Here is an 11,477-nt window from a genome sequence, read left to right as displayed (position 1 = left end):
TTTTATAAGGTCATGAAACTTAGCATGAGAGTTTTCCACATGTTCAGTCTTTGTCTGAAAGTTAACTGCAAAAACAAATCCCGACAAGTAAGTTTAAGAATTGTCAGGGAGTAAAAGTATAAAGTAACAGAAAATGGAAATACTCAAGTAAAGTCAAAGTCAAAGCAGAGAACAGAGAAAATGTACTTGTCTCATTTGCTTTGTTCTTGTTTGCTCATTAATAACAAATTAAAAACAAACTGCAGAGTGAATTTGTTTTAGATATAAATCATTTGCATTCTCAATCCGTCTTCCTCCCCGTCAGCTGATCAGAATTAACTCTGAATTAAAGTTTGAGGGAGGAGACGCTGACGGCCCGGACAACACAAGCATTCAAATTACACCAGAGAGAAAAATCAACAGTGGCAGAAAAAGAAAAACTCAGGGCGCTGATAATATGTGAGGAGGTGCACCAACACAATAAGTGCAAGAAAAAAAAAAGAGGAAATTGTCAACACGAGGCAGAGAGTTTGGACTTTTACGAAAAATTAATTGAGTTTAGGAACAAGTTGAGGGCGTAGATCAGCTGCAGCTGGTTCAGTGATCGACCTTTGAGACAGGAGGGGATTTTATTTTCTGTGTATTTTCTGTATCAAGCAGCTGGAGGCGTTATCTGAAAACCTTTGGAGACGTCTCACTGGAAGAATCATGAAACAGCTTCTCGTTGTTTTCCTGTGTTGTCTTCCTTTGGCAGGTATGTGACTGACATTGACCGTTATAGTGTAAACAGTGTTTCTTCTTCAATTTGTTGTCTGTGCAAGAAACAGAGGACCTGATTATTTATTTTGTTTACTAAGATAAATCTACTACAGATGGACTTTGGAAAACACATTTGCACAAAACGAGGACTGTGGATCTGGTCCCTCATCTTGAAAAGATTCAGTGTTCATATGGACGCCAGACTAATGTTTGAGGACAGAGTGGAGGGAATGTACATTTAATCTCACTGGTGGAATTATTACAAGTGGATTTAAAGAGTTTATGGTTCATCAGCTCCACAGAGGAGGTTATGTTTTCACCTCTGCCCGTTTGTTTCTGAGCAAGATTATACAAAAATAAAAGAATGGATTTTCAGGAAACTCGGTGGAAGCATGTGGTGTGGGTCAGAGAAGAATCCATTACATTTGGTGTTGATCCTAATCAATGGGGTGGGGGTCCAGGAATTTGTTTTTAATTTCTTTATCATTGCGAGTTGGGACATTTTTCAACATTTTCCGAGGGAATCATGGATTTATATTAAATAAATCAGGAACATTTAGGGAACTGGTAACTACGAGTGAGTGGAGTTACATGAATTTAATTTGTTGCGTTAGAGGTAATTGAAAAAGTACACATCATCTTTAGGAGCCAGATTACTGGCTTGTTTATGTTCTTATTTATATCCTGAATCAGACAAACTTCACTCTGAATAACTAATTTAAATTCCTTCTATTTTTCCCATCAGCCAGTTTGCAATGTTACACATGTGTGTTTCCCGCCATCTCTCCTCTGGACTGCCTCAGGTTTCCTCAGGAGTGTCCGGCCGGGCAGCGCTGCCTGTCGAGTACTGCAATAGGAAAACGAGGTAACGTACATGTCTACGTGCTTCGTGGGGACTAAAATGCTGGGTGCCAAACATTTGAACGTCAAGTTGTGGTTTCAGGGTTTGGTTAGAATAAGGTTTAAGGGGTAATGTCACACGAATATATGTGAACATGGATGTCAGTGTGTGTGTGTGTGTGTGTGAGAGAGTTTGTGGATGAGGAGATTTTCTGAGAATCGAGGGCACGATGGTCATGAAGGAGCAAACAAAGGCTCATTGTGCAGAGAACTGTCTGGGACTTGAGAAATGTACCGTCTGTATTTATGAAGACAGTTTTGTTTCGTTTTCTTCTGCAGACGTCTGGATTTGAAGAGAAAAGCTGACTTTAATCTTTTAGTTTAAACATATGTGTTTACACCCAGACCCAAAGAAATGAACAGCAGCTGTAATCCTTCAATGTAACTACAGTTCCATCACTGTTCACCAAGTAAAGGCCAAGTATTCTTTAAAAAAGTAAGGTGGGACTTTACTTCCTATAAATGAAAAGCTGAATAAAGGAAACTGATATTAATCTACTTCTTGTTTTTCTGGTGCTTCCTGTACCGTGACACAGGATCACTTGAGTAAACATGTTGTCTTATCTTAAGAATAAGAATATTTCCTCCTGAAGTCAGTCTAACCTCTGATTCAAGATGGGTACTGCGAATGAGAAAATAAACGTTAATTTATTTATTTCTATTTTTTATTTAATTGTTTTAATATCAATCTTCTCTTCTCCTCCCTCTGCTCTCACAGGATCTCTACAGGTGATGATGTACGAGAAGAGCTGTGCCGTTCCCGGTCAGTGTGACGTGAGCGGACAGAAATACGCCTCGGGCCTCGAATTCAACTACACCAACGTCTGCTGTGACACTGACCTGTGCAACGGTGCCGTGTCCTTTGCTGCCCTCAGCTGGAGAGGAGTCGCTCTCTGCCTCGCGCCTGCACTCGCTCTGCTGCTCTCCTGAAGCTGGAACCATCAGATGTAGGAGCCCTGAGAGAAATCATCTGGAGAAGATGTATGAAGACGCACATGGGCACGAAAGAAGACTTGAAACATTTCTGCTTTTAAAAAGTTTTAAAATTATTAATAAGTAGTGATTTACTGAAATACATTTTAAAGCCTATAAAAAGATATGCTACAATATTTAATAGTTTTTTTTACACACCTTTTGAATTACAACTATCAAAAACGGAAACATTTATATTATTCTTTCTGTTTGTTCATCTTCATCACTGCCTGCACAAATATAAACGTTTCTCCTTTTTCTGCTCACTTTAAAACCAGAACAGACTCTAAACACATGTAAACATTTAAAGTTACTCTTTTTAACAACAAGATTCTAATGCACTGCTTTAAATAGATAATTTCTCTTTTGCATCTTTTTTGACACTTTCTTCCATCTCAATGTCAAAATGACTCTGATTAAAGATAAGAACACATTTGTCACAGTTTGCTTTGTCATCAAGATATTTTTATTGGGACATTAATAAATGTGTTTTTTTTAGTATAAAATACATTTCTGCTGAGCTATTAGTTTTATGTTTTTTATTGTTTTTTTTAATGTCCACACCACCGGGTTGATCCCGTGGACGTTTAAGTGCAACTGCTTCAGACTACATGGCAAACAGGCGGGGGTAAAAAAAAAAAACACAAAACAAAAGGCTAAAATATTTGAAGGAAAATGCAAAGCAGCAGGAAACAAAGTGAAAAGCACAATATAGGTCCCATACATGATACAGATGAAGATTAAAAAAAAAAATGAGGGTTTAAAACAGTGAAGTGAAAAACAAAACTAATGTAAATAAATGAATACAACAGGTTAAATGGTCCCTGAAACTATATGAAGTCCTACAGTGAGAATGAAAAACTCTTTGTCTGGAGAGAGAGAAATATTAAAAAACATTTACTATTAAATTATTCAGACTCGATCCCTTTCAAAGTTTTTGAAACTAGATGAAATCCACAACAATTCAGTCAAGTACAACATTCTGTTTGATCAACACTTGAATTACAGTATGTGGGTGGGGGTGGGGGGGTTGAACATGTTTCATTAAAACTGTGCTCACACCACATGTCTAAAATCAAAGTCTGTGCACAGGATTGTCTTTTCACTTTAAATTGCACTTAGGTTTCATTTCTTCTATGTGCTTCACCCGGATCTGGGAGATGGCTACACTGCTACCTACGGTTAAAATGATGTTTTAATTGCAAACAGCCTCAGTAAGTGTTAATTTGCACGGTGCCCTGCAGTTTATTAAATCCTCTACACAAGCTGCTGGTACAGACTGTGTTATATTATGAGCAAACGCGTCAACGCCAACTTGTAATATTCTGCATTTTTCTTATTGTCAACAAACCCCATGAAAAGAACAATGACAGGAATATTCTCTGGTCATTTAATACCAACTTGAAATTTTGGCCTGATGATGTTGCTAGAAGAAGATTGAGAGGGTCTCCAGTGATTATTAGAGATGTTCCGAAACATACAGCAACACAACTATCTCAGACTCAGGTAGAAAAGTAGAGTCGGGTAGTACAAAAATCTATGTGGCAAAGAAAAAAGGATTTCCAGCAGTGCATCGTAAACCGGTGTCGACTGAAATGTCAGGTACTTGGAAATACTTCAGGCTAGAAAGTCCCACAAGTAAAACGGCGACGTTTACCGTACATGCATGATTTCAGTTTCGAGGGGTGGCGCTTAAGTTATCAATGATTATCAAACTCTTTTCATGGGATTTACTGACAATAGAACATGAGCCTTTTTTCTTATTATTAATAACTAACTGCAACATAAGGCTGCAGATCTTTTTTGTGCATTTTTACATTTCACTTCTCTTTTTCCCCCCGTCATGAGGAACATGACAGAGCTCGAGCTGCTGCAGAGCGTTTGCACTGAAAACTTCAGCAGTCAACAAAGACCTTCACCTCTTCCTCCACTGACGACCCGATCTCCTTCATTCATAGGATTCTTCAACTACGCTAAGATACTTCATACACGACAGGCAGAGCGGAGCCCTTTCTTGGCAGGAGGCTCTGACAGCGGATCACAAACGAGCTCGGTAATCTTGAATAATCCTCCGCGCCTGCTGGGGGAGCAGAGAAAGAGGAAGCCCGAGTCTATTGAAACCGTTTCCTGTCTCTACAACCGTTTTCAGCTCTGCCTCCCTAATGTGGCACCTGGTGTGCACCCCCCTCCTCTCTGAGACAAAGACTAAAACGTTGTTTAAATGAAAGTTGGCTTTAATAAAAAAAAAAAAAAAGGTTTTGACTGTACAAGGCCTTGATCCCTCAGTAATGACATAATCAACTCAAATGTGAAGCATCTGTGATTACAGACAAACCACAAACGACACTTTGGCAGGTGAGCTGGTAACTTGAGTTTTTTAGGATCGTTATTTAAAAAAATATGTTCCTAATACCGAGACGGAAAATAAGAGCTAGATCAGCTTGTAAGACGCTTGTGAGGTTCTAGTGAAAGTCGGATCTTGTAGGCAGCTTCGTGTCTGTTAGATTCTCCGTGAATGAAAAAAAAATCAAGAATTAACTGCAGCCACTGTCGTTGTCGAGAAGGGAACAAGAAACATTTCCAACGTTGCAGTGTGAATCTACTGACGGTGAAAATGTACACAAGCAGGGCTGTAGTTCAAAGTGTGTGAAGGTGTGTGTGTGTCTGCAAGCAACGTGAGCGAGTTGTGCAGAAAACCTCAGATGATATGTTATTACTTTAATCTTGATTGAACTTTTGAACGACAAGGAGGAAATGTTTTCACTTTGTTTTTCTGTCTGTAAGGGTTACGCAGATACTACTGGACGGATTATCACCGAACTTGGTGGACGGATGTTGTTACGAGTCAGGAAAGAAACCATTCGTGAACGGTACACAGACTAAAGAGTGACAGAACATACGAGACAGAACTACATCCCATGCCACTTGAGGATAAGTGCACGACTGCAGCTGAAACCATGAGGACCAATTGTCTGCATGGACGGTAAAAACTTTATGGGCGATAGCGGCATGCTGCAGATAGTTCTGCACACAGAAGTCGTAAGTAGGATATGAAGAATATGGATAACAGTCTACATAATTAATGGTGAACGCTGCTTTGACATGGAGAGAAAGGACATAAGCCTTGGTGGAGGTATGCACTACTTTTATATCAGTTAATTTGACTCCTGTGCTGAAGTGTTTCTTAGTCCACGAATGACAATCACCTCCCTTTTATTAGAAAATAAGAACAAATACAAAACGACTGCAGGAGGATGACACTTCATCAGAATCATCTAATATTATAAAAAGGGGAAATCAACTTTTAAAGCTGCAAAAAACAAGGAAAGGGACATAAAAACTGCAGAAACAGAGAATCAGAGCCATCACGCTGCTTGCAGATTGAATGTGTGTTGTGTTGTTTTTGTGCTTTTTGTGGCTTTTTGCTGGTGTACGTGTGACTTGTGCATCCTGCCGTCCTCCTACTTGAGAGCTTTGGCTACAGAGGAGTAGGCGATGTGGATCTCGTCGTCGACCGGGCAGGTGGAGGCAAACTCCTCCCGGGCGTACGCAGCTTTCAGGTACCTCCACAGGTTCGTTAGATACTCAGGGATGCTGAAATTCCTGTATTTCAAACACACCACCTGTAGTGGACACAGGCAATAAATCATGCACGACACGACCCTTCAGTTTCAGACTTAACATGTAGATTTCTAAGCTTTTAACCCAGGCACCATCCCTGTGCTGCGGCGCTTTAAACAGAAGATTACCTTCATGATGTGGAGCTTGGGCAGCAAGTTGCAGTCAGCCAGAGTAAGCACTTGGCCATCCAGGAAGGGACGGGATGAGGAAGTGACCTCATCTGCGCTATTCTCGTCGATTTCATCAGGAAGTGGGGAGCCGAGGTAGTCGTCGAGCTTCTTGAGAGCCTTCAGCAGGCCTTTCTCTAGATCTGAGCACACGAGCACAGACACAGACACAAAATGTGATCGAAGCTAAAGAAGTAAAATTGTCCCTGAGTTCAGACTATGCAGCCGTCTTTTTTTGTGAATTTTGTGAGATCAGCCAACTCAGAGTGGCTCGACACCCGAGGAGCAGGTGATCTGTTTGCAGTGAGGCCGAAAAGCTCACGACATAATGTTATTAACTCGGATGCTCCCTGCTGGTTTCCTGTCTGTCGGGGGGAGCTCAGCTGCATTAGTTACAGAAAACACCACCAAAATAACAACAGAGTCGATTAAAGATCATCATTTAATTATACATCATTGGAAAGATTGGTCCTCACTTACTTTCATTGGCCTCAGGTTTTGAGTTCTTGACGTAAATAGAGAACTTGGAGAAGACGTCCATGCCGGCTGTGTTGGACTCTGGGTTACGAGCGGCCAGACGTGGATATCTAAGCAATGGAAAGATAATGATTCACATTCAATTTGTGGGAATTTTACAAAATACAAAGCTTGAGTCATTAATCACTGTTCAGTATTTTTGTTTGGAAAAATGATATAAAATAATAATAATCAATAATCAGAATAGTTGCTAATTAATTTTGTGTTAATCAACTAATCATTGCAGCTCTTAAAACAACACTTACTTTGGAGGGCAGAGACTTTCCTCCAGGAACTCCTCAATCTTGTTGGTGTCAGTTTTCACCTCGCTGCCGTACAACAGGAAGGGAGGCTGAGCGCCGGGAGCCAGATCCTTCAAGATGTCAGGCTTCCTGGACATGGATGGGAAAGGAAAAGGTCAGAGGGACAGGGATCCAAGGAGATACAGGATTTAACAGCAGGAGAAGAACGGAAGAAAAAAGGAAATGACTTGTGTTTGTGGCAAAAACGTGCCAGCGTAGCTTCATATCTTTTAACAGCTGTTAAACGAATGAACGCCTCAGAACGTTAGGGAGAATTCAGCGGACATACCTCTGTTTTGTCAAAACAAACCTGCAGCACAGGCAAGGATTATAAAACAACACACACACACACACACACACACACACACACACACACACACACACACACACACACACACACACACACACACACACAGGCAGGTGAGCGAAGTGTGTTCTCACCTCTTCATATCCACGGTGGTCACGTCGAAGGTGACTCCTTTCAGCCACAGCACCATGAAGAGCCGCTGGGAGAAAGGACAGTTTCCGATGCTCTGGCCATCGCACCCCGCCTGACAAACAAAAACAAATATGAAATAACATCAGGAAATCATCACAAGTGATTTTAAAACTAACTTCTGCCAATTCACATGTTGATTTCAGCTGTGTATGATAATAAAATACATATCTTTAGGTTTTGAAGTGTCGGGTGTGTATATGTCCAACACCGATATATGTGTTTATATTCATATAAGTGACCCAATACAGAAAAATATTGTAAAGAAGCTTTTTTAAATGTTTTTTAAACTTTCTCATCTGTGACTTTTTGCTGCTTTTCTTTGTTCAACATCATAAACTGTAAAATATTTTGGATTTTCAGACAAAAGATTTAAACTACATCAGATACAAATTGAAAATGTACTTTCTTTACCATCTTCTGAACTTTTCAATTAATCCATAATGAAAACGGCTGTATATTGAGGAGGCCACATAAATCAAAAGTAATGGAGCGTTTCATCCTGTCAGGAAATGACTGTACAGCTGTAAAAATGTGCTTTGTGTGGCCGTAGGAAGCCATTTCTCGTGTTCACTCGCTCTGTGCCTCCTCTCAGGGCCTGTGCTGCGGCCTGTGTGGCAGCTACACTAATTCAGGAAACTCTTTACTTTTACCACAGTGCACATGAAACTATACTTGGATATTCTTTTAATTACAGGTATCGAGTGTCGCGGAGGAGGGCGACCGGGAGGAAAACAGGGTCTATAGAGACATCACATCAACATCTTTCACCCCTGAAGGAGGAGAGGCAAAAAGAGAAGCGGGCGGTGTTCACATGTTAATACAGAGGAATCATTATTGAAACTGGTGTGAGACCACGAGGGGAGGCAGGGGGGAGACATATTGGTCATGTTGGAGCAACAGCTCAAACAACATGGGATTAGCCGTCCCTGGCTAGCATGCTAAATATAGGTTAAAGTCGACTGCCCATTATCTTAACGTGCGTTTAATTCGATTAGTCCTAATGAGGTTTACGGGCGTGTTGAGTCAGCGCAGGTGGTCCGACTGACATGGATATGAAAACACAGGCTGAGATAAGTTACCAGCGTGTCATAAACACACATAACAGAGATGAGATAAGAAACATCAACACTCCTGCACGTGTGTGCACCGAAAACAAATATCTTTGGGAGGTTCTGGGTCTGGAGCAGGTCTTTAAACAGGTCTGTGTGAGGGTTAGGACTTGGTTGTCAGGATTAGGGTTAGAGTTAGGTTCAGGTCGAGGTTAGAGTTCGGATTAGGGTGGGGCAGTCAGTTGTGATGGTTAAGGTAAGAGGCTAGGGAAGGCATAACGCCGATGAGCGTCCTCACTGAGAGACAGTAGAAGTACAAACCTGAGTTTTTACACTTATGACGGACAATTTTAGTTGGATAGTCATTGTGAGGACATTTCGGCTGGTCCTCACAAATCCACAGGCTTGGTTAAGACTTGGTTTGTGTGTTCCCGTACTTGTATCTTCGTGAGGACACTTCTCGGCATATAGACCCCTTTCAGAGTGAGGACATTTTGACCGGTCCTCACTTTTTCAATGAGCTGTGTAAAGTTTTAGGGTGAGGGGTTCAGTTTGGAAAGTTAAGGGGCTAAAGGAAGTCATCCTGTCAGTGATTGTCCTCACTAAGATACACGTACCATCGCGTGTGTCTGTGTGTGTGTGTGTGTGCAGTTGAAACACAGTGAAGTCACATCGTGTCTCTGCGTCACTTTCTGCGTCTCTTTCCTTCGTTTGGTTTCTTACCTTCACAAAAAGCTCCACTTTGGCCTCAGTCGCGTCGCTCATCTTCTCCTGCGGATGCACGAAGCCTTTGAGTTTCAGCTCAGGGAAATTAAAAAAAAGAAGAAGAAAGAAAGCACGACAGAGACTCAGACACGAGCTGAGAGTGAAGCACAAAGTTCACTTTGACGAGCTCGAGCGGAATCTCCCCCCGTGTCGCTGTTCGAGCCCCGCGAGAGGAAACCAAGCGAAAACAGTAGCAGCGCGGACGTGAAACCGGATGTTACGGATGATTCAACGACGAGAAAGTTTCAGATTTTAGAAACTTCCCGATGGTTTTTTTTTTTTTGAAACAGTGGGTGTTGAGATACCTCCCGGAGCTGGAAGTCGTCGCCGGTTGTCTCGGTCTCGGTGTGTCTCCTCCTCCCAGTTCTGACCCGCAGCTACGAACTCCTCCACCGCCGCTCTGCCTCCATTTCCTGGTGCCGAGCGACGCCACGACCTCGCGATGAAGAATCCAAAAAAAAAAAAACCTCCAACGAGTCAGACATGATGAGGACGAAGAGGAGGTCGAGAGGCATGAGGCTGGAGGCTGAGGTCTGATGGAGGACACTGGGTTTGATTGATAAGAGACCCCAAACAAGTTAAAGGGGAACTTTTATTAATGTTCACCAGTGTCAAGTTTTTTATTTATTTTATTTTTTTTACATTTGCTGCTCCTCTAATAATAATTCAACCACTGTGAAATGACTTACAATGTTTTTATCGGATTATCGCAAAGAATCTGCGGAGCGGGTTCCTCTTCAGCTAGCCCTGCAGTTCCGCATGTGGCCACCTGGTTCCTCCGCTGATAAATCCAAAACTGTGCTAGATATTAAAAAGCTGGACAAAAGTTTAGTAGTGGCTGATGACTTTATATAAAGATGGACGACATGACAGCTACCCAAAAGTGAAGCCAGATTGTCTCAAACGCCCCCTGGTGGCCGGTCATAAACTCCACCTCCTCAATGTTTGCAGGAGGAACATGCACCTCATTAAAAAATCAGCATCAGAATTTGTATTTATTTATGTTTTATTCCTGTATTAGATCATATAATTCATTTAGCTGCGATGCAAACAGAAACAAAAACACAATGGAAACACATAAGACAACTGAAGGCATTAGAAGTGTTGCTACATCACAGAACACATTCAAAACTCAGGATGTACAAACACAAAATAGAAAATATCTAAGTTGTGAAAAGATCAGTTCAGTTCAGTACCGACTAGTTGCAGTGCAGTAAGGGACCAGTAGAGGGAGCTATTTAGCTTTCCTTTATTTGCTGCCTTCAACGATAGAACTCAACATGAAAAACTGTTTGAGTTTGGTCCAGAACCCGGACAACCTATAAAGTGTTGTAAGGAAAGTTCTTCTGCGTTCATCTGCATTCAATGAACATGTATTATAAACAATGGAAACCTTAACTTAACAGGGTTTCTTGTCTTGGGCCCCAAACTGGCATCCAGGGACCGACAGGAGTCTGACGTACAGGGATACTTCACTTGGTGAAAGAGCTTTTTCAACTGATCACAGGTTTTCACACAGGGTGTATGAGAAAAACTATAATTCTTCAAAATTGGTTAATTTCCAACATACAGAGCTGGAAATACGTCGTTTTAAGAATATCGTGAATACATTTTCAAACAACGATAAAAAAAAGGACAGTGTAAAACTAGTAAACATTTGATTAACAACTTTAAATATTGCTAGTTAAAATATACATCTATAAACTATACCCCGATGGCTGTTAATTAATCACAGCTCAATGCTGCAGTTACACCTCTGCAGAATATTCAGATAGGAGTGTAAATGTCTCATCACTGTTCCATACTGTTCTGTTTGCATGCACCAGGGGGCATCCTTGGTTTATGAAGGAACAAGGGGTGAGTTTATTAAATTCAGTCATCCCTCTGTGGGGAAACCCCACTCACCGGTAGCTGCCAACTGTCGTCAGCTCATCACGCCACACAGCAC

The 11,477-nt window shown here is 41.4% G+C and overlaps 2 protein-coding genes across 4 annotated transcripts; one reads left to right on the top strand and one right to left on the bottom strand.

Moving 5' to 3' along the window:
* Positions 1-409: 409 nt before the first annotated feature.
* Positions 410-3,052, top strand: LOC109639171 (prostate stem cell antigen-like). The gene is made up of 3 exons (XM_020102499.2): positions 410-733; positions 1,484-1,603; positions 2,357-3,052. The coding sequence occupies exons 1-3, from the start codon at positions 688-690 to the stop codon at positions 2,566-2,568; spliced, it is 378 nt and encodes a 125-aa protein (XP_019958058.2). The 5' UTR covers positions 410-687; the 3' UTR covers positions 2,569-3,052.
* Position 3,053: 1 nt separating this feature from the next.
* Positions 3,054-9,995, bottom strand: clic1 (chloride intracellular channel 1). 3 transcript variants are annotated; one of them, XM_020102498.2, is made up of 7 exons: positions 9,835-9,995; positions 9,488-9,535; positions 7,658-7,767; positions 7,181-7,306; positions 6,879-6,985; positions 6,360-6,541; positions 3,054-6,233 (listed from the first exon to the last, which is right to left on the bottom strand). In XM_020102498.2, exons 2-7 carry the CDS (start codon positions 9,527-9,529, stop codon positions 6,072-6,074), a joined length of 729 nt encoding a protein of 242 aa, XP_019958057.2. In that variant the 5' UTR covers positions 9,530-9,535; positions 9,835-9,995; the 3' UTR covers positions 3,054-6,071. The 3 variants fall into 3 exon arrangements, with proteins under 3 accessions (XP_019958057.2, XP_019958056.2, XP_019958054.2); XM_020102497.2 differs by having other exon boundaries at positions 9,488-9,552; positions 9,835-9,989; XM_020102495.2 differs by having other exon boundaries at positions 9,488-9,565; positions 9,835-9,973.
* Positions 9,996-11,477: the final 1,482 nt, after the last annotated feature.

This window comes from Paralichthys olivaceus, chromosome 20 (genome assembly GCF_024713975.1).
Source record: "Paralichthys olivaceus isolate ysfri-2021 chromosome 20, ASM2471397v2, whole genome shotgun sequence".
NCBI classification, from domain to species: domain Eukaryota; kingdom Metazoa; phylum Chordata; class Actinopteri; order Pleuronectiformes; family Paralichthyidae; genus Paralichthys; species Paralichthys olivaceus.
Note: the sequence above shows the minus strand (reverse complement) of the source record. Positions and strands in the feature narration are given on the sequence as shown.